This window comes from Gouania willdenowi, chromosome 13 (genome assembly GCF_900634775.1).
Source record: "Gouania willdenowi chromosome 13, fGouWil2.1, whole genome shotgun sequence".
NCBI lineage: Eukaryota > Metazoa > Chordata > Actinopteri > Blenniiformes > Gobiesocidae > Gouania > Gouania willdenowi.
In genome coordinates this window covers 4,970,230-4,994,706 of record NC_041056.1, presented here as the reverse complement: position 1 = coordinate 4,994,706, position 24,477 = coordinate 4,970,230, and the positions used below count along the sequence as shown (strand labels likewise).

The 24,477-nt window shown below is 37.0% G+C and overlaps 1 protein-coding gene across 2 annotated transcripts in view; it reads right to left on the bottom strand.

Moving 5' to 3' along the window:
- Nucleotides 1–7,365: 7,365 nt before the first annotated feature.
- The window catches only part of gab2 (GRB2-associated binding protein 2), a 61,047-nt gene continuing 43,935 nt past the window's right edge, over nt 7,366–24,477 (bottom strand). Inside the window, exons 3-10 of one of the 2 annotated variants that reach the window (XM_028465295.1) lie at nt 19,369–19,600; nt 15,434–16,029; nt 12,709–12,806; nt 12,328–12,607; nt 12,093–12,183; nt 11,316–11,418; nt 11,061–11,183; nt 7,366–9,020 (exon numbers count right to left, since the gene is read on the bottom strand). In XM_028465295.1, the coding sequence (XP_028321096.1) occupies nt 8,877–9,020; nt 11,061–11,183; nt 11,316–11,418; nt 12,093–12,183; nt 12,328–12,607; nt 12,709–12,806; nt 15,434–16,029; nt 19,369–19,600 (1,667 nt within the window). In that variant the 3' untranslated portion in view covers nt 7,366–8,876. The remainder of the gene's footprint in view (nt 9,021–11,060; nt 11,184–11,315; nt 11,419–12,092; nt 12,184–12,327; nt 12,608–12,708; nt 12,807–15,433; nt 16,030–19,368; nt 19,601–24,477) is intronic. The other variant, XM_028465296.1, reaches the window with a different exon arrangement.

Genomic DNA, 24,477 nt, shown 5'->3' with positions numbered 1-24,477 from the left:
CAATTTTTTTTTTAAAATATTTGGAAAATAGTTCGCTTTGTCCCAGCCACTGAAATTTCTCCTATTAGATCCATTCCTAACCATTTCACACAGTCGCTGCCTGTAACATAACCTTATTATAGGCAAGGACAATTTAATATTTCTATAGCGCAGAGATGCTCAATCTTTATCACAGTGGGCACCACAGCAATGGGATTTCCACATGATCAAAATTCCTGTCAGTATTTAGAATAATTACCTGTCTTTGCATCAACACAGGAAATAATAAAGATGTATGTGTATTTTTGTTGTTTTGAATCTTATTTGTTGTGTATTTCTGTTGACTTTTTTTGTGTGTGTGTGTTTTTGAAGTAATTCTGTGTAATTATTATGTTGCTGTTTTTTGCGTTATGAGCCATTTTGTGTTCATTTTGTATATTTGTGTTTGGCAATTGAAAATAGCCACATTACAGACCCTTTCCAAAAAATTAGAATATCATGGAAAAGTTGTTTGATTTCCAAATCCCATTCAAAAAATTGAACTTTCATAGAATATAGATTCATAAATATTTTTACATAATGTTGGCTTCCAGCTCATAAAACCCACAAAAACAGGAATTGAAAAAAATTTGAATACTGTGAAGAAATCATTTACTTCTCAGTTTTTGCAGAAAAAAAGAGGAGAAGAAGGACTGGAATGTTGACATGTGGTTCAAGGTTCTCTTTTCTGATGAAAGTGTGTGTTTCATTCTGGAATCAAGGTCCAAGGGTTTGGAGGAAGACGTGTGAGGAACAGAACAGAACATTTCACCCCAAATCATGACTGACTGTGGATATTTCACTCTGGACCTCAAGCAGCTCGGGTTCCGTTCCTCACCCGTCTTCCTCCAAACCCATGGACCTTGATTGAATTCCAGTTTTTGTGGGTTTTATGAGCTGGAAGCCCAAATTATGTACAAATAAACAAATAAATACTTGAAATCGTTGAAATTGTGGACCCTGGATCTACAATCAATGAAAGTTTAACTTTCTGAATGAAATTATGGAAATCAAACCACTTTTCCATGATATTCTAATTTTTTTTGGAAAGGGTCTGTACATTGTTCTCGTTGGAGTTCTTATTATCCTTTGTCCTGGAACTCCTCCTAGGCTATTAATGCAGCACTAATGACACGTATGTCATCTCATAGGGACAATGTCAAGGATGTGCAGTCAACCTTTATTTATTCATCTCTATGAATATTTATCGTACAAGTTTGATGCTTACATTTATGAAAAGCTCATCTCAAGTGGAGTGTTTTATTTAATTAAACCGAAGCTGTAAGACCTACCAGTAAAAAGATCGGTAGGAGTCAAAGTTCATGACGTCACAAAAAAACACTTTTTTTTCCCTATAACTTGGCCACAAACTGAGATACAGTGCTACATTGAGCAACCTTTCCTTTCAATGTTTGACCTTTGCTCAAGGTCATATTAAAGGTCAAGGTCAGTCTTCTGTTTTTCCTGCATTATTACTTTCGTTTGAATGAGTAAAAACAACAAACTTGTCAAAAAATTCAGATACAGATGTCATTTCTGCCAATTTTTTCAAATTGCCAAAAACATATTCGCCTTGTGAATAATGGTCTTCCCTAGTTTACTATTATTTTTGCTGTTCTTTTATGTATTTTTGTTGTCCTTTTGTGTATTTTCTGTGATTGTGTCTGTTATTTTGTGACATTTAGGTACTTTTAGGACCACACAAACCCATGTCTGGTAAAGCGCATTTCATAGACAGTGTGCTTTCCATGATTAAAAAGTGCAACAGAAAACATTTAACAGTTTCAAAATCAATAACAACATTAAAATCAGCAGTAAAAAAGAGAAAAATAGTGCCTTTAACTTTAACTGACTTCAGCTTTGCTGGCAGTTTGTTCCACTTCTTTGCAGCATAACAACTAAAAGCAGCATCATCATGTTAACTGTGAACTCTGGGCTCCACTATCTGACCTGTGTCCATAGATCTGAGAGACCTGCTGGGTTCATACCTGACTAACATGTCACTGATGTATTCTGGACCAAACCCATTTACAGATTTATACACCAGCAGCAGAACTTTAAAGTTTATTCTGAGGCTGACTGAGAGCCAGTGTATAGACTTTAACACTAGACACCCTCATCAAAGGTGGCCAGCTACAGGGTGATCAAGCATGAGTTTGTGTTTCATTCCTGTTTGATTATAAATTACATTTGATGGAAAATGTCTCTACAATTTGGCAAATTTCACATTTTCTTTTAACAATATGTCACTTTTATTGACTAATATTTGAAAAACAGTTCCTTTTGTCACAGCCACTAAAATTGCTCCAAATAAATCCATTCCTAACCATTTCATACTGTAGCTAAAACATAACCTTAATATAACAGTATTACATAATTATTCCCACCCAGCACTACCTAAAAACATTCAGCCAAAGTTTATCTCATTATATTTAAGCTTTCCATAAATATATTGTTAAATTTAAATATAAATTTTCAGTTTTGTGGCTGTGACCAAGATAACTTTTAACATTATTTCTGTGTTTAGTCTGCGTCCTCTCCTGAAGGCCAAGTAGCTATAGCTATGCTACTAATCTCATGCATGTTTTGGCATAGGGCAGGAATAGGCAACTGCTGGCCTGGGGGCCACATGCAGCCCTTGGTTTAACTTTCTGTAGCCCTTTAAAGTAAACGCACTAAATGACTCAAAAAACACACAAAATGACAGAAAAATCCCCTAAAAACAGCAAAAATACAAAAAAAAAATCCCCCAAAAACATTACAGTACAAAAATATACAATGGCAGAAAAATATACATAATATAAACTAAAACATAACATAAAAATACACAAGACAACAACAAAAAAACAATTAATGCTACAGATTGGTCATTCTAAAAGCTGACATTAATGTTGATAATGTGGCCTCAGATCAGATACAATCACAATTTTTTGGCCCCTGCTGTGATAACAGTTGTCCATGTCTGATGTAGAGAGAAGTTGGCTGTGAAAAAGCACCTGAAAATAGAAACTCATGGTGAATTCATGTTTTTTCCCCTAATGCTGCAGGTTTCTTGTACAAAAAGACACAGAGATAATATAGATCTCATTCTCCACATTTGAGCAAATGTCTATTTTATTAGACTTGCTCTAATGTAAAACGTTTTAGTAAACATTTTACATGTCAACAGGCTTTATTTCAATGGTTCGTGCATTGGTTTCTAGGGCAGAAGCAGTTAGTTTCAAAATCACCAGTTGACATTTTTAATGGTATTTAATTCCTTCTTGAAATATTTTAGTGTGTGAAAACATGTGAAAATGAATTTCTATCAAAAATTTGAACTTTTGCTTTTGGCCAAAGTAATAAATACCCATACTTGCATAGATGCCGGTGACTTAGTTACTCCAACGTGACCACTTTTCTCAGTAACAAGTAATTGAACGCATTACTATTTCCAAACCAGTAATCAGATTAAAGTTAATTATCTAAATCACTGTGAGTTACTGTTTATGTCATTTTCCTCTTGTGTTACATACAGATAAAATATGTTAGGTAATTTAAAAAACGACCGTCTTTATAAAAACATGTAATGTATTAGAAAAAAAAAAAAAAACGTGTTTTATTAGAAAAAAAAAAACATGTATTTTATAAAATCATGTATTTTTTTAATGAAACTTTTTCAGGGCCCATAATTGTAACAAAACTTTAACAAAAAGTAGAGAAAATAACAACAACAAAAAAAAAAAAATGTAATATATCGAATAAAGTTCTTTGAGAGCAAAGACATTTTTTCTTTCTATTTTTTATGCTCATTATTCAGCAAGGTCATTGAAATTTCATCAATGATGAGAAATTGTCATTTCGCAATTTTTGATCCAGAATCAGTACCGCTATATTGATCCAGATCCCCCTCCAAAATGTTATGGAATCTTCCATTGCATAAAGTTTGACTCTGGTTAAAATTTGACGTAAACCTGCTAACAGACAAATAACCGTCAGTGAAAATATTCCAAATTACATAAATAACTAAAGTGCACCATATTGCGATAGCATCCACAATAAATCTTGTAACGTCTTATCGCGATACATTGTCGCACGTTACATCGTCCCATCTTTACTAACCACCATGTTTCTGCACTCCTCAGCAGCAGCAGTTGAGGAAAGCCTTTTTTTAATCGTATATTTTAGCGTTATTATGCTAATTGCTGCCACCTAGTGGAGGAGACAAGTATATTTCAACCTTTTCAGGCGAACGAATCGTTTTTTGGCTCGACTTCAAAAGAGAAACTCGACACCAAACGTTCAATTCTTGATTTATTTCATGTCCACAGTTTGTGTCTAATATAATACAGTAATAACAAAGTATTGTCTTCTTACGAATCCCAAATAAACTGTACCACATGAACATCACACTGGCATCATTTTCTCATATTGCTTCCAAACAACAAAGACACTTTTTTTCCTGTAAGTTTGCACACATTAATGTTAGTGGAGTGTTTTTCGTCTTTGTACAATTATCAACCGCGAGACACACAATAAATTAATAAATTAACATACAGGCATATGGATTTACAGTAGTAGCAAGGACAGTGGTTTTAAAAATGATCTGGACACGTACAGTAACTCTGACAGCAGATCATACGATGACAATCTATCACAACTTACAGCGCTTCTCTCATCTACAGAATAAATTACACATCATTTTCTTTTTTTTTTTTTTTTTAATATGATGACAGGAACACACTGTCTTTGTTTTGTTTATAAATCACAGCTCACACAGGAATGGATCAGCTCGGATCGTCGGTGTGAATGGCTCATAAAACGACTTATGGAAATTTAAAAAAAAATGTACAACATCCTGTAAAAAGGTTTCAATTTAAAATCCCTATCCTCAATTATGTAAAAAAAAAAAAAAAGAAAGAAAGAAAGAAAAGAAAATGTGATTAAAAAGAATACAAAAAGCTGTAAAAATAGTAGAAAAACATTGGAAGTTATTTTATTTAGTTTATGTTTTTTTGTTGATAAAAACAATAATACTACGCAGCGGTGCTGCCACGCTATCTTTAGTAGGATTAACCCTTTAGTGGTTCCAGCCCACAATGAAAAACCTGGACGTGAATTAATTGAACTAGAAACTAATTACCGTAGTTCTCTAAATACAACATGGTCCTTTCCATAACGTTATATATAATTACACCCCATTCCCCTTCGCACACATAGCAACATGTACAGAATTAGAAAATATAAGGCAAATCAAACTAAGTGAAGAGATTTAGAAATTTACTAAACATTCTGTCCACCTGGGAAATCTCTAGTAAATTAAGCATTTACAAGAAAAACGCCATTACTGCGGTGCTCCTTTTGTCTCAGGCAAGTGATTTAATGTTCTAGAAATCAATAAGATGCAGGGAAAATATTTCACCCTATTAATAATTTACAGGCATAAAAAGATATATGGCTGTAATCAGGGTTGAAGTCAATTATAATTGTGATTTATTACAATTAGGACGTGATTATAATTGCAATTTTAATTGAAAATTTGTTGTTGTTGTAATCATAATTTAATTGCAATTCATTTCAGATAACTGACTTTGTAATTGTAATTGGCATGAAATTCCAAATAAAAATGACCATTTAATTAAATGCAAACCTAGGGAACCATGTTGCAATTTTTACGTACTTAATTATTATTAAATTATGTTTTAATCAAGTTTTCCCACGACCCGTCACCCATTTTACCATTTTTGAAAAATTTAAAATCGAGGGGAATACTGACAGAAAAAAGGGTTCAGACGCCCACACCAAAAATATTATGACCAATATTTTCATCGATAAAGAAGCCTAACAAGGTAACCAAGAGATGAAAAACTAATTATATAATAGATAATATTTTTTGTGTGTATTTTACAGCTGATTTAAGACATGGGTCAAAACTAACCCTTTATTATAAGAGATGCTAACAGGAAGCTAGCATAAGAGGAAGGTTATGTTTTATGGGCTTATTTATTAAAGGCTCAGTAATTGTTATTAACTGTAATTTAACTTTATTTTAGCTGTAATTGGGGAAAAAATATCGTCAACGTAAACGTAATGGAGTTGTAATTGAACATAGATAATTGAAAATGTTATCGAGTTGTAATTGAACATGTGTAATTAAAGATTTAGTCGTAATTGAATGTGGATAATTGAGGACTAAGTCGTAATTGAGTTGTAATTGAACATAGATAATTGAAAATATTATCGAGTTGTAATTGAACATGTATAACTAAAGATTAAGTCGTAATTGAATGTGGATAAATGAGGACTAAGTCATAATTGAGTTGTAATTGAATGTGGATAATTGAAGATTTAGTTGTAATTTAATTGTAATTGAAAATGGATAATTGAAGATTTAGTCGTAATTGAATGTGGATAATTGAATATTTAGTTGTAATTTAACTGTAATTGAACATGGATAATTGAAGATTTATTCGTAATTGAATGTGGGTAGCTGAAAACTAAGTCATAACTGAGTTGAAATTGAACATGGATAGTTGAAGACTTAATCGTAATTGAGCATGGATAGTTGACGACTTAGTCATAATTGAGTTATAATGGAAAATTGATAATTGAAGATAATTGTAATTGAAAAAAGTAATTGACCCCAACCCTGGCTGTACTGCAAAAGGGTTTAATGCCTGAATTCTGGAAAACTTCCTTTAAACCTTCCTTTACTTTGACTTCACATAAAGGCAATTTCCTCAGTCAGTGCACGTTTCACGTTTACATAAAAACTTAAGTTAATATCTGATGTGAAATTAGGCTTGTCCTCGTCTTTTTCAGCTCAAACCTGATTAGAAACAAGAACATTTGGACATAGTGACCATGTCTGTGTATATACGAGCACACATCAGTATCTCATTTCATCTTTGTCGATGCATTTGAGGCTTCTGACCTCGTCCCTCACTCGACATGCACGGCTAAGCTAAAAATCGCCGCCCCTGCGGTGAAAATAATCTCCTCCCTGCTTTTGCAAAGCTCAGCACAAACGCTGCATAGAAGTGGAAAGATAAAGTCGACGTTGGGAGTGCAATCCTGGCATTCCTGAGACCGTAAATCCCATTCTAATGCTATCTAAACACGGTTATCGACCAGTTAGCCACAGGTGCTGCTAAAAACAGAAGCCATTGAAGAAATGAGCCAATAGATGCTAAAGGGTGGGTGGGGACGCAGTAGATTACACAGGATGTTTTTATCATTCACAGGTCAGACCATCTTTGATTCAGATTGGAATCACAATGTGTTGCAGCAACTTAGCGATGGAAGTCACACACACACTTACACACACACACACACACACACACACACACACACACACACACACACACACACACACACACACACACACACACACACACACACACACACACACACACACACACACACACACACACACACACACACACACACACACACTTATACATACATACATACATACACACACAGAGTCCTACTGTCTATTCAAAGCATGCGTGTCAAACTCAAAGCTCTGGGGCCAAATCCTTGAGAGCATCCAATGCGGCCCACAGGCAGTTTACATTTTCCTGACTAAACATTTTCATCAAAATTTTTGTTGACTAAATCTTTTCAAATGACAATAACTAGACTTAGACTACTATACCAAAATACATCTCTTACAGATTAAGTCGACTAAATCTCTTAGTTGACTATATCTATAACAGATTTAGTTGATATCTCTTATACATTTAGTCGACTTTATCGCTCACAGATTTGGTCAACTATATCTCTTACAAATTTAGTTGACTATGTCTCTTACACATTTAGTCGACTATATCTCTAAAAAGATTTAGTCGACTATATCTCTTAGTTGACTAACAGATTTAGTTGACTATATCTATAACAGATTTAGTCGACTATATCTCACACATTTAGTCTACTATATCTCTTACAAACTTAGTCGACTATATCTCTTACAGATTTAGTCGACTATATCTCACACATTTAGTCTACTATATCTCTTACAAACTTAGTCTACTATATCTCTTACAAACTTAGTCGACTATATCTCTTACAGATTTAGTCGACTATATCTCATACAGATTTAGTCGACTATATCACTCACACATTTAGTCAAATATATCTCATACAAACTTGGTTGACTATATTTCCTACAGATTTAGTTGACCAAAACAACACCATAAACTAAATAATTCCTAATGACTGAGTTTTGACTAAAACTAAGTTGCATTCTAGTCAAAAGACAATGACTAAAACCAAATCAAAAGTTGTCAAAATGACCACTGAAACAAAAGAGAAAGCATTAATCACCGTGTAAAATAAATATCTCAGTCCTACCAAAATCATAAATGATATCGCTTAAATTACAGAACAATTTGTCACAAAAGTAAAGATCGGCCATTTATTTCTTAGATATTGTTGGTGCGTTACAAACTATTTATAGCAGATGTAGACGTGGATGTACAAACTAGTGCAAACAATAATGTGGAAATGTATATTTTTTCCTTACCCATCATCTGCAGCCCTTTTGAAATCCAAGTGTTCAGTATTTTGCCCTTGATTGAAAATGAGTTTGACACGCGTGATTTAGCAACTCCGATTAACATCCATGTTTTCGGGACAGAGAAAACTCATGCATACTCTTTGAGAACATGCAAACTCCCTTAGGATTGAAAGCCACAGTGTGTCCTCTTGTTATTGTAACAGTCTTAAAGGGTTTTGGCATGGCATTCTATCACCTGTAAGGCCTCTTATTTTGAAGCCCAAACTAATTTCCTGGTGATAGAAAGACAATACTGGAGAGGCTTAACTTAAGATGGACTTTTTTTTAAATTTTTCTTCCTGTTTCCACAGTGTCAGCGTCAAGATTTGACCACTTTAGCGGGCTCGGCCGACTGCCGCACATCAGTCCACTCCTGCATTGTGCTCTGCAGAGCCTGAGTCTTCTCCTTATCCACCTGTACGTAGTCCACCTTCTCATCAGACGTCACTGAGGACGTGGACGGCTGTGGAGGGATACCAAGTGTGAGGTCAATAAAAAGGTCACTAAATACAGTAAAAAAATGTTAAATTTAAAGGGTACCTTTAGTGGAAATGTATATAACAAAAAACATTTCTAATGTATTAGCAATAAAGAAATTATGTGCACACATTAAAAGGACTTTTTAGAACAATTTTATACCTTGGGGCATCAACTATGGAGAGTTGCCATTTTGCTCAGGATATGATGCACTTTTGTTGATTCCTGTCAACAGTGTTTCATTGATCTATAGTTTCTGAACAGTGGCGGAGTGTAAAGCCAATGGTTGCTATAACAACAAAAGGAAAAACCCAGCAGAAACATTTCTTTTGCGTCTCCAAGCCAAATAACGACACTAAGTCAGAGTTATCCAGACGTTGGCTCCATAATATCGGTACAGGATACACACTTAAAACGTTTCAGTTTGGGACAAAATTCACTTCAAGCCAAACCACTATGAGAAGCATCTGCGGGCTAAGCTAATGGGCTAAGCTAATGTGCACAAAGCCGAAGTTAGAAGTGGTCCCGACAGAATTCCTTCACAAAAAGTCCGGAAAATCAGGTGCTCATCCTCAGAGGTAGTGGAGCATCATCCAATCAATGAACAGACATCCTTTCACGCAGCTTTCATCGCCGTTGCTCACCATGTTTTTGCACTTCCAACACCTAACTACTCAACCATGGCTCGTTTCTGCTGGTAACCACAACTCTGTCTCTTAGGCTAATTCTGTATACTGAGTGGGTGCAGGGGGCACACAAGAACCAGGTAGTTGGTGAGAAAGGCAATATTTAATCCTCTTGTCATATACAACCTGGATGCTGCACTTTTCAGAACAATGGCATAGTGTAGAGCCAATGGTTGCTATAACAACAAAAAAAACCCGAAACATTTCTTTTGCGTCTCAAAGCCAAATAATGACACTAAGTCAGAGTTACCCAGACGTTGGCTCCATAATATCGGTGCAGGAAACACACTTAAAACTTTTCTGTTCGGATGAAATTCGGTGATATGCAAAGACCACCTCAAGCGGAGCTGCAATGAGAGGGATCTATGGGCTAAGCTAATGGGCTAAGCTAATGGGCACCAAGCCAAAAGTTATATCTATTCTTTCACGCAGCTTTCTTCGCATTTGATAGCCATATTTGGCACTTCTAATACCTAACTACTAAGCGATGGCTTGTTTCTGCTGATTTTTGGTGTATTTAACAGCTGATTTAAAGGTATAAAAGAGGATTTCCCCAAAGTTTAGAAAAGAAACGTCCTCTCCACTTTTTGAAGAAATGCACGTGCGCAATACTCTTCCTGCTCTCAAGAGGGAACGCCTATTAAACGTGTGCGAGAGAGAGTGCACAAGCCCAGTATTCCTCGAGCACAGCTCTGTTTACAAGTTGGTGTCGGCATCGCTCATACAAGCATACTTTCCAAACGAAGATTTGCACTTCTCCCACTATGTCAGACTCGCCACTGTTAAGTGAAAAGTGCATATGCGCACGTAAACATATCACTAGAATTATTGATAATTAGGAGGACCAATAGTCTTGATGATCCATTCGTAATTGACTTTGAGGGGGGGAAATAATTGTGATTCTAATTGGAATTGGGAAAAAATGCTGGTCACCGTAATCATAACTGAGTTGTAATTGAACATGAATAATTAAAGATGCTATTGTAATTGAAAAATGGAATTGAACCCAACCCTGACTGAAAGAGCGGTTACACATGGCTACTTTGCGGTGAGAGCCAACAGAAAAATTACACTTCCCACAATGTAAACAGACCTGTTATGCCTCAACCTCCCATGATGCACCATTTATTTAACGCAACAGGCCATGCCAATCGATGAAAGTGCATCATATTCTGACCAAAATGGCAGTTCTCCATAGTTTATGCGCCAATGTATAAAAAATGCGTGTTTTTTTTTTTTTTTAAAGCGCACATATTTTGGTTATTGGTAATACATTAAACAAGTTTTTTGTTATATACATTTCCACTACAGGTACCCTTTAATAAACCCATGTGTTTTACTTTTCTGTGTGGGCTTGGAGAGCCCGGTTGGAAGTCTAAGGCTAAGTAGTCCACGTTGCCGCACTTCCGTGGTGCAGGACTGCTGGTGCCGCTCATGGCTGGGGAGGTAGATGCTGGGTTCTGCTAATGGACGCACGGGGAGAGGAGAGGATTCAGGATTCACTCACACACTAAACAAATGGAACGTTAAAGCAAAGAACACAATGTGCTCTGTGTGATTCCCCTGCAGCAGCAGTAGCAGCTACTGGGACTCACCATAGCCACGTAGTTCTCCTCACTGTCTGCAGAGTCAGTGCTGGTGATGCTCTGTGTGGATATGGGACGACAATGCTGGGAGGACATGGAGTTCATCGCAGGCCTGGAGCAAAGCAGGAAAAACTGCACGTGAATACATCAAAGAGTGTGTGCGTGTGTGTGTGTGTGTGTGTGTGTGTGTGTGTGTGTGTGTGTGTGTGTGTGTGAGAGAGAGAGAGCAGCTTTGTGTAATCTTATAGGCATGTCCCAATACAACTTTTTCACTCACGATACATCAGCATGAGTCATACATACTTTTATTACTTATATTGTAGTGTAAAATGTTGGAAAAGGCTTAATCAAGTGATGTTCCTCAAACAGAAAGAAAAACTGACCTATTTATTATTAACCAATGGGTTTAAATACATTGTAAGCTAATATAATTACACAAAATAATAGTAATAATAATATATTATATGACAATATTAAATAATGGTATTAATATAATGATAAAATAAGAACATACTGCATTCGAATAAAATAGATAGACAAAAAAAATAGAAGTCAGGTGAAAAATAACCTCAATAAATTACATAAAAACAAAAAATATATGTAAGTGTAAAATAGCCACTAGTTTAACTTAAACATAAGTATATCCTACAATAAAAAGAATAAATAAAAAGTAGATTAGAAGACCATGAATAATAACCTCAAAATATATCTCAGATTTTAGATGCAGGCTGATTAAATTATATTATATATTTTTTTCTCACTATTACAATCTGATCAACGACTCACAAAGGTCGGGTCCAGGACATTGTGACTGGGCTCTTAAATGGCAGCTCATCAATGATCCCATTGTTCTTCAGATCGAGAGGCGTTGGCTTTGCTGTGAGAAGCAAAAAAAGAGAAAACTGTCAACAAGTATCACCACAACGGTAAAAAAAAACAAAAAACAACTATGACAGACTTTAGAGAAACAGTTTTTCAAACAGAAACAAGTTGAACCTTCTCGGGCTCCGTTTGGACTCACATTTCCTGTTGGGTTTGAGGTTACGGTTGATGGGCGGCGGCGTGACATCACTGAGGCGACCGGGCCTGTGACACAGCGAGGCACTGCTCCCCTTGCGGGCAGGTAGCGTTGCAGAGAATCCTGGGAAATCAAAGTGATGTGGCCCGGGGCTCATAGGAATGTAGATATTCTTTGGACTGTCAGCCTGAGCGGCGCTGAGCGGCGACGAGCCGGGGTTCATGGGCACATAGTTGTCGTCGGAGTTACCGCTGTCGGAGCGAGTCAGAGGGGCTTGAGCTCTCTGTTTAAAAACAAAAGGAAGGTCACATGACTTTTTGCCTGTCTCAGGACACAACACAGCAGGAAAAGTGTGTGTAGTTTTTAGTTGAAGGTAAAACTGACCAGGTAGGAGCTGAATCCATCATTAACCGACTCCACAGACTGGCCTGAGTTGTTGAAATGGATGAGACGATGATGGTTGTTGGTCTCAAAGGACGATCCTGTGAAAGGACAAAAAATTATCTATATTTACCACACTGGAAAATCAATAAGAACATCCTGCTCTCTGCTCTCTATAAAGCAAGGAACCTCTGTCTGTCTGTCTGTCTGTCTGTGTGTGTGTTCCTCAAATATTTCTGCGAATAAGGCTCAGATTGACCTGAGACTTTCAACATGGCTGCTGCTTGTTTCAAGGGTGTGCATTGTCGAATTTGTTGTTGTTTGGACGGCTCAATGTTGACAGGCAGTGACGGTAACTCAGGATAAGTTGAAAGCTGTGAAGAATCTACAGGAGTGACTGCACAAAGGGCTTTTAAAAACGACTAAAGTGGGTCTAATATCCTAAAACAACACCCCGTAAATATTGGCCAGCAGCTGTCCTCAGTGAGCAACGTTTGTAACAGTTTGTCAAAGAGAGATTTAGAGATTATGCAATATCATCGGCTCACTGATATTATCGGCCGACGCAGAAAATGGCTTCGGACACAGAAAAAGAAAAAATCACACCCAAAACAACAGCAAAAATACATAAATTAATTCTAAAAATACACAAAAATGACTGAAAATACACAAAATGACACTAAAAATATACAAAACAACAACAAAGTTACATATAAACACCCAAGATGACTACAGATATACACAAAAAATATTAAGAAATACACAAAATGACACCAGAAATACACTAAATGACACTAAAAATATACAAAATGAGAACAAAGTTACATACAAACACACAATGACCGTGGCTCAGGTGCTAGAGAGTTTGGGGGTTCGATTCCAGTCTATACTTGTCCATGTATCGAAGTGTCCTTGGGTAAGACACTGAACCCTAAGTTGCTCCCAGTCGTCGAGAAGCGCCTTGCATGGCAGCTCTGTCCCATTAGTGTGTGAATGTGAGTGTGAATGAGCTGATATGTAAAGCACTATGGGACTACTGCAGTGTAGGGATAAAGCGCTACTGTACAGTATATAAATCAAGTTCAAGTTGATCCAAACAACAACAAAGTTACATGAAAACACATAAGACGACTACAAATGATTAAAAAAACATACAAAATGACACTAGAAAATACACAAAACGACAACAAAGTTACATAGAAACAACTCCAAAGACACTAAATGACAACAAAAGTACACAAAATGACTCATCACAAACAAAACAAAAACAGAAATATACAAAATGACTCCAAAAACACACACAAAACCCTTTGTTTTGTCCTTTATTAATGCTCAGATTGGTCATGAATCTGAAAATGCTGACATGCATGTTAATAATGTGGCCCCTGTTTAATATTTGTGGCCCCTGCTGTGATAATAGTTTCTCATCTGTGGTCTAGAATATATGAAGAAATGCATTGCGTCTCTATTTAATCACTTCTCAAACTGGGGTGAGGCATCCTGCAGCAGAATGCAGTGCTTGAACAGCTTTTATTTCTGCACTGAATGGGATCATTAGTTTCTATTAAAAAGCAGTGCAGGAGAAACAGAGTTAAGCAGTCTCTGGAGGGATGGGTTTTCTGCATTTTTTGGCCAGAAGTTTCTAAATCGATTTCTTTATTGACCAAAGATCAGAGATGTAAAGAGTACTGCTATATCCTACTCAAGCGTAAACTGTTACTTTATTGAAATTGTACTCAAGTACAAGTACAAGTCATACAGTAAAAAGTATCTCAAATAAATAGTAGTCAAAGTAAAATTTACTCGTTACTTTCACCCCCCCACGTTTGCTCATGTATAAATATAATAAGGAAGAGACTAAATCTACCACAATTACTTAATTTGTTTTCTACAAAGGCATCTAAGGTTTGTCAAAATGTACAATTATTCTTTAAATAAAATAACACCAATGAATTTCATTCAAAATTTTAAAAAAATTATCAGACTCCAAGTATAGCTACATTTATGAACTCTAAAATTGAGAAAATAACCTCCATTCACTGCTGTTTTGGCACCATGCATTACGTTGGTACAATACAAAGAAACAGCAAAAATACACAAAATGATTCCAAAAACTCACAAATTACTCAGAAAATACATGTTACGACAGCCAAGATACACGAAATAACAGAGAAGTATACAAAACGACCACACAAATACACAAAATGACTCCCAAAGCTCACAAAAAAACCACACTTTGTGATCCAAAAACAACAACACACAAAACGAAACAAATCCAAAATACACAAATATAATTCATAAAACATACAAGACGACTATAAAAGACATGAAAAATACACAAAATGAGAGTCTAATGCACAAAATGACAGCAAAAATACAGAAATAACTCAGAAAACAAACATTATGACATCACGTGTAATCTGATTGGTCGGCAATGATGTGACGCATTTGATTGTTGTCTAGTCATTTAATTTTTTGGTAGTTTCACAATGTCTGTTGATCATTTTAAGACAAAAAAACAATAATTTACTCAGTAACGGTTGGATGGAGAAATGTAATGAATTACTTTCTTCTTTTAAAACGCACTTTAGTACAAGTAAAATGACTGATTTAGAAATATACCCAAAAAAAGTACAAGTACCCATAAAAGCAACTGAATTACAGTAACGTGAGTTACTGTCACCTCTGCCAAAGCTACAGTGAAGTGTATTTTATTTAGTTACTGTACCTCTGTGAAGCCGGATGTTCTCCACTGCAGGGAGTGTGTTCCTACGTGGAATAACCGACACCGTAGACGTCACCTCTCCGTTCTGGCTTCCTGCCGACGGGGGGCTCCCCCACAGCCCCTCACCCTGGTTGGGTTTAGGGGGCCTGGGAGGAGGAGGAGCGGAGGTGGAGTCTGAGCTGGAGGGCGTTAAAGCGTTGTGATTCTTATCGAATGTCCTTGGGATCTGATAAAAGGAACCAGGCGTCGTGGGAAGGTCGTAGTTATCAGGTGAACGCTCGTTGCTGTGTGCGGTGGCGAGGGCGTTACAGGGTGTTTTAAAAGAGTAAACCTCCTCATTCTCCAGCTCTGCGTCCCCCAGAGCGCTATGGGGGGGCGCCTCAGAGCTGAAACCTCGTGGTAGGACGTAGCAGGCCTCCTGAGAGGAGTCGTCGTGCAGGGGTAACTTGTGTTTGCCCGGCTTGGGGAGGCTGTAGAAGCCGTGTAGCTGGGCCCCCATCCCGTTCAGACAGTGGGAGAAACCGTGGGAGAGTTTCTGCACCGCAGAGTCGCTCCCCGCAAACACATTGCTGCGTGTGGACTGGGAGAAACTGGCACTTCTGAAACATATGGAAAAACCAGATAACACATACTTTACACTGTACATGTAAGGACTGAAATAACCACTAGATGGCACCACAGCACTGTGAATAAATATCAACATTCTTTGCAGTTATAGCCTCAATGAACTGTGATGCTTTTCACAATAAAAGCTAAATAGTTGGGATGTTTCCAGCATTTTCATTCAGGGTTAACAGAAATAGTTTCTCAGGGTTTTCCAGGCTTGTGCCAGTTACCCAACAGACATGGGGAACACTTTAATTGAAGTTTTATACATAAGGCTGACATTACGCTGTCATTCTTATGACATGACACCTGTCATTACCCTCACCCTAACCCTTTGATACCCAAACCCCACTAGATCCCTCCACCTAATCCAAAAAATGCCAACATAGCTCCAAAGGAGTCATAATTTAGCAAACGACACTAAAAGTTTAGAGGTATTAAAACGTGTGCAAACATCAGCTTGCGACAATAACTCAACAAGCTAGGCCGGCTTCCTAAATGGAGCCAGCAGAGGAAAATGGCAATTAGTGCGGTACAGACTTAAAGCCTCTTCTTGTTATGGTTTCAATGATATATCCAGGTCTTTAAAACACAGCAGCAGCTCCGAACGTGTTCTCCGTGGTGGGCGCCATGTTTGTTTTGACACTGCTTGGTGAAGGAGATATGACGATCTTTCTGTACGGCTTTGATTGGCTCGGTGTTATTCGAAACGAGGAATTTAGCAGAAACGGCAGCATTACCACACCCAGTTTCTTACAAAAAGTTGCAAGAACCTGATAAATAAACATCTTATATTCAGATATTTAAAATAACTTTGGACTTTTAAATACATCTAAGATTTAGTTTTTGCAATAACAATTAGATTTTTTGCATGTTGTGCTTTGAAAGATTCACACATACAAAAGAAAAGGAATGTTCTTTGTTGATCCTTGCAGGGCCGGCCTTCTCGACAGGTAACACAGGCGGCTGCCTAGGGCGCCATCTGCTGGAGGGGCGCCAAATTGCACCCCCACATTTTAATTTTTATTAATAATAATTTAAAAAGGTATAATAAACGTTAAACACACCATTTACAATCACTGTACATGTTTTCTCTTAATTGAATATTAATATTAAAAATCTGCAACTATACCTGTTAATCTTCTGCCCATATTTATATTTCTTTTATTTTAATTCTTGTTCTATTCTGTATAATTCTATAGTGTTCTTTGGTTTTAAGATTTGTGTTACTGACTAGTAAAACCAAACAGGAAAGTAGAAATGTCCTCGTACTGAAACTTTTATATCTTATTTTACCTTTTGATTGCACTGCTTTGCATTGCTTTTGGATTTTGCACCATTTTTATTATTGTTCCGTCGAGACATTTGCACTATACCTGTAGGTGTTACATTGTATTATAGTGCAATATTCTAAATTTGAAAATAAGTTGTATTTTTTTTGTTGTGTCGCTGAAACATTGCATTGTTTTGTCTTGATATTTAAGATAAATAATAATGTGTACACACTGTGTACAGACTTGAAAAAAAAACTTTTACTAGTTTTATTCATTCATGGGGGGTGGGGTGGTCAAAGTCCACTCTTGCCTAGGGCACTGAATGACCTAAAGCCAACCCTGCAACCTTGTCATGGTTATAAATAAATAGATTTGTATGGTCTTGATCTCAACTCTTAAAAGTCTTGCCTTTTTCTTCTGCTTTCTAACAACTATTTCCCTCTTTCATTGTGTCGTTATGCAATCACTCCTCTGTCTGGGTTAGTCGTAAACGTGTTAAACTGCACAAATTCAGATTGTGAACTCAACCATGTGACAGAAAAAGAGCTATGGGTGAATTACCAACAACTAAAAAACTACTTTTCAATTAGTGATGGATGGATGTACAGTATTTGTGCAATAGTGCTAATGTAATGGCTATGCTAACCACTCTCTACCACTCGCTGTAATTAGAAGAAGCACAAACGTGCGGCTGGAGATGGAAATAACTCAGCATTAATGTGATGAAATGGAACGTGAGGTTTGACGTCTCTGGATCACATTTATGTGTGAGCAGCTCCACCGTATGTGAGTCTAAACCTATAGCAGTGATGAATTACTGCCTGAACCTCATTGATCTTCCACTGTGCTGCTATCTGCTGAATGGAATCATTATTAAAGCTGCCTCTGGATTCTTAGAAACAGGCTCGACGACAGAGGGAAGAAGTGAGCAGAATATCAATGGCAAAACAAAAAAAAAAAAAACTCACAAGGTGCTTTTAATGTTTCACTGCTTTGCATAAAGCTGAGGTAGGTACTCTTTATGGATTCAGCATTGTTTAAATTATGAATATCAGAGTAAGCTTTATTCAGGAACTGGTTTATCATTAAATGACATTTGGTTACTTCTCTGCATGAATAAGAAACAAAAGGTGTTTGCACATCTAAACTGGTTTAGTGTTCTCTCAGGTCATTAAAGTTATTCTAATCTCCTGGATGATTCATTTTATAAAAACACCAAATTTAATCATATTTTATCTGTTATTCATATATTGAAATGACAGTATCTGTATTTTTGAGGGCAAAAATAATCATATCATTGATTAATCTATATATATATATTTATTTGTTCCAACGTAAAGATTTTAGGTTTTAGAATTAAACATATTATTTCAATCAAATTCTTAACTCTATGATTCAGGGTAAAAAAAAATTAAAAAAAATCAGAATAAATAATAGTAAATATTTGTATATACATACACGTACAAATTTTGTATGTACATTATTAATAATAAAAATCTAATATATTATTATTGTTTGTAAATTATTATTTAATGCTATAATTTTTTATCACTGTTTTAATGTTAATTAGACAAAATTATAATAATAATAACAACAAAACTAATATCAATAATAATGCAGATATTTATCCAGATTTGAGAAATATGTATTTATTTTTAACTCTTTTGTTGATTATTATTATTTATTATTATTTGATTCTGATTATTGAAGTCTTGATTTGGTTACAAACCAATTTTCAATTATCAACAATTATTGATTATCGCTGATTATTAATGTTCCATTTATCATCAGTCAGCTGCTGAATTATTCTACTTCTATCTCACAGCACCTTGAATATTGTACAGTATATAGTGTAACTAAAATACCCAAACTATGACGAGTCGACTGGTTTTTACTACAATTTGAAAAATGTAAGTAATTGATTTTGGAAATTTAAGAATCGGTTCATAATTGTCAGCAATAATCGATCGATTATTGATATTTTTCCTAAGCCCACATAAACCTGTATGTTGACCTGCATTGACAGACCACAGGACGCGTGAAGGTCGTGACCTTTACCGTGCGCTCTCCGTCTTCCTGCTCATGCACTGGTGGAGGAGGAGGTAGTCCTGGGGCGCACTGTTGGACAGGGATCCGTGGTGGGAGTGGCGCACAGGCACGTCGAAGGTGAAGAGCACAGGTTGGCTGGAGTGGATCGGCGCCGACGACTTGCGTTCGTTGGTCAGTGGAGCCGTCGAAACGCTGACGTCTGCTCCCACCGAACGAGGCATGTTAGGGTGTAACCTGGTATCTGGAGAGGAGAGAAGACACCGTTCCTGGTTACACACACATTTCCTCTGGAGTAAACACACACACACACACACACACACACACACACGCACGCACGCACGCACGCACGCACGCACGCACGCACGCACGCACGCACACACACACACACACACACACACACACACACACACACACACACACACACACACACACACACACACACACACACACACACACACACACACACACACACACACACACACACACACACACACACACACACACACACACACACACACACACAAAAAAGACTAAAGTTAACCATTAGTGGAGGGGGTCGCCAGATGCCTTCTATAAACTAAGAATATATGTTCTATATATATTTTTTCACAATATTTTGAGCCCATTTTTTCCTATTTCTACCATTTTTCTGCAGCTACATCAAACTTGCCATATTTTTGCAACATTACTCCCATTTCTGCCACTTCTCCGTCAAATACATACCCGTCAAGTATCCCGTTTTAGCCGGGAAACTCCCGTATTTTACCCTTCTTTCCAGTCATCTTCCCGTATTAGTATTTTCCCGTAAATATTCCGTATTTTAATGTAATAATAATTAAAAGATGCCTTACTAAACTGAACGCCGTCACTCGCCTCGCGAGAACTACCACCTGAAATGGCCTGAGTGTCAGTTCTCGCGAGATTAGTGTCGACAGCGGCAACAAACCTGGAAACAACTCAGAACAGAGATGAATGAATGAAGACGTTCCAGCAAAAAAAAAAACAAAGAACTGGTGTAAACGTTGTAAAATGTGACAGAGTTCATCTTCCTAAAGACCATCAGGATGTGACACAGTTACACGTTCTGTTAGATTAATAACTGAGATTTTAACGTCTACCACAGCAAAAGGAACCACGTAAGTTACCATGAAAAATCAGCCAATCACAAGCTCCACAAATTTTTTTCCACTTTCAATATAGCTTATAAACCCTTTCCACCACTTTTCCACCTAATGTCACATATGTTGACCCATTATTGTCACTTTTAACCTCTTTTCAACATATTTCATGCTTATTTTGGCCAATTTACCCACATTCATGATTTGTCATGCCCATTATTTGCTGTTTAAACTAGTTGTTCCTACAACAGTAATTGTTCCACTAATGACACTGTGAACCATTTTTTTTTTTTTACCACTTTTTCTGTCCATTTTTGGCCACTTTAATTTGCAACTTTAACCAATGTTTGTGGTTTTTAACAACCAATTTAACCACTTTTTCCACCATATTTGGTCTTTTTTTAACCCATTTTATTAGTGATTAAAACAATGATTTACATCTTTAAGATGACTATATACTATGGCCCAAATATTAATAAACTTCCTGGATAACAGTGGATATTATTCAGATATTATTTGAACATTTTGAGCCCCTTTTTGCTTCCTTTTACCATTTTTCTGCAACTACGCCAAACTTGCCATATTTTAACCTATTTTCATCTCTTTTTTGCCATACTTTCGCTCCTTTTAATGCATTTTTGCTTCATTACTCCCATTTCTCAACATTCTTTCCACTTTACAAGACATTTTTGCCAATTATAACCCCTTTCCCACTTAATGTCACATATGTTGACCCATTATTGTTACTTTTAACCTTTTTTCACCATACTTCATGCTCATTTTTGTTATTTTAACCACATTCATGATTTGTCATGCCCATTATTAGCCAGTTTAAACTAAGTGTTCCTACTTTTTAAATTGCACTACTGTACCCCGACCGCCCCTCTCCCCATTTCTGCAACTTTTAAGCCAATTTTAACACTTTTAAATCCCATTTCACCACCTTCTCCACCATTTTTTGTCATGTTATCACTGATTAAAACAAATATTCACATCATTAAGTTGACTAACCAGTGACTTACACAGTTTCATGTTTGTGTCAGTGGAGGCTTTAAGCCTTTACATGACCCTGCCTTTGCTCATCCTTGTAGTTTCTGTGTTCAGTGGCTTTCAGGCTGCAGTCTAATCAATAGAAACACGGGATCAGTCTCAGGAGACGACAGAGTGTAAAAGAGTTCTCCTGCTTTTTTGGAGTGTTTGAACAGCCCCCCCAGCGTTGCTTTTGTTTGATTTTATTGAGCGCAGCATTGTTATGCACAGTAGGAGTTGTGAGAACAACACAGCTGTGAATTCTTACCATTTCTGTGTGACATCGCTGATATTTCCAGCGAAAGGCAACAAAGAGAAGACAAATCTGAAATGGGGAAAGCTGGAAATAGTCTGGGCTGGAGGCCAGGGTGAGGGGGTGCGTATAGTGAGAGGTAGGAGTAGATTGTGGGCGGCGCAATGATCCATCGACCCGTGGTGCTGTGTGCAACGTTGGCTAATGGGGGTGGGGGTGGAGGGGGTCACTCTCTCCTCCACTGTTCATCATTTACAGCCAACCATTTACCATTTGTGCTTTTTCTTGTTATTCGAAATCTGACGAATGTAAATATTGTAAAAGCAGCGATGCGGTTAAAGTGTGCAGGAATGTACACAGAAAATGTGATGTTTACACTTGAGAAGCTGGAGCTAGCAACTAAACATTCCCCTCAGTCGACATGCATGATGCTCCCAGCTATTTATATAAATACACATTTTATTTATCCTCTTCTTTTTCCATCTGCAATCATTTCTACACGTCACCAGCGTTAATTTCGTTGACTAAAAATGTTCTTTTAATTTTTTCTTTTAAGTGACTATGACAATTTATTTATTTATTTTTAAAGAAAACTATATCGATATATAGATATTCATAGTTCTACTGACAAAACTTCCGGTACCTTCAAAACAAGAGCCCTATTTACAAAAGTGTTGAAAAACTATTAGAAGACAAGAAGAGATGCTTTTATTTTGAAAAGGGGATGTTTGATTTTTAGCTTGAAGCCGGTGACATCGTACTGAGATTGTACATGCGCATATATGCGTATACGTGCACATGCTCACTACCGACAAAAATGAACTTTTGCTAAAAAAAATAAATAAATAATTTTTGTTAATTTTTGTTTTTATTTTTTTTTTTACTGCATTGTAGTTTAAATAAATTTATATTTCACAAAGTTCAAAAATAGAAAAACAGTTGTTTAAGATTGTCATTTTACTTAAAAAAAATAAATAATAATAATTAAAATTCTAATGTTTAAATAAAAAAAAAGAAACTTTAAAAAATTTCTAAACTCAATATTACTTTTTTAGAATTTCAGGTGACCCCATTTAAACTCCAGGCGACCCCACATGAGGTCCCAACTCCAAGGTTGAAAAACACTGATTAAGTGCCTCCTGAATAGACTTATTTCTATAGTTTGTATCATTTCCTGTCATCTCACGTCTGGGGTGTGACCAAAACTGACTTTTTGTTAAACGTATCCTCATTTGAGAAACACTGATTTAGTTTAACTAAAACTAGACTATGACTAAAATAACCCTGATCACTAAAATTTGACTAAAACAAATATGCATTTTAATAAGATTTGCATTTTAATAAAAATGCAAATGACTAAAACTGAATAAAAATGTGCTTAATTAGAGCTTTAATCAGCTGTAAGTCACGCTACCTTATAATGAGAAGCCCATGTTCTCAGTCACAATTGGAGATGGAAAAACACAAACAAATGTGGTGTGTGTGCACGTGGGTGTGCATGTGGAGCAGTTAGAGGGTGTGGGCGATGCTGTAGTCCATATCTGCTGAATGAGGTCACATCCACGCCCGAGGGGGGGAGTGGGGAGGTGGGGAGGACACTGCTATGGGGTCTACTCTCCAGGCCAATGGACACCAGTGTGATGCCCAGGACGTGCAGCCACGCAGGGAGGGAGGCAGGCAGACATGTACAGTAACCCCCCCCTAAATCATCCTCAATCATACCATTGTCCAAAGTGATTCCACTCTCTCCACAGACTGGTAAGGCATCATCTCCCTTCCCCACAAAAAGCTTTGTAAAAGCTTTCTTCCAGTCTGGGTCCAGTACTCTGCGCACTAATACGAGCGGATTTATTGATTAGTTGTCCAAAGACTGTTCACCCCCCCTCCCCCCCCCCCACCCACTGCCAAAGTGGAAAACACAAACAGGACGACTGTGCTCCAAACAAAACGTCACCAACAAGCAGAAATCCCGACTGTGTCCATTGTCCAATCTTTCCAGTGTGAGGTTCTGATTAACGACCACATCATGACTGAGTGTGTGAATCAGAAACGAGACGATGAATAACGACTGGTTGTGTCTGTGATGGAACATAGTCAACATCAACATGGCTCATCATCACTGACACTAATGGCTCTGATGATGAATGCTACCACTGGGACGCATTTCCATTGATTCAGGAGAGATACAAATGAGTACGAGTGGGAAAAAAAACACAAAGATACAAATAGTGAAATGTTTCCCCCGGTGCTCGTAGGAACATCCAGTTCTGCAGCAAATGCACAGAGCGCTGATGGGTAGTGGGCGAGTTACAGGCCGATATGTAACAACCACCGGAAATAGTTGTAAAAAATGTTTTTATAAAACCCAAAATGTAATAACTGCTCTATAAAGTAACAAGATGCATAAAAACTTGTATTATTTTGTTTCTACATTGTGTGGCAGGCAAAGTATTTTTCCTTTAAAGTCCATGGAAAGAAGAAATACATTTATGTTATGAGTTTATCACACTACAGAAACGTGTGTCATTGACCACTGAGCCAAATTTGAAAGATGAAAAAAACCGCAAAGTCAATAAAATTAGGTCTGAAAATCATGGAACAACAAGGACTTCTCTCTGCTCTGAAATGCTGGGGGCGTGTCAGTTAGAGGCACTGGAACCACACCCATGCGCAGGAAGGGCACCGCCTCCTTACTGTGTCAGTGGGAGAGAGCAGTGT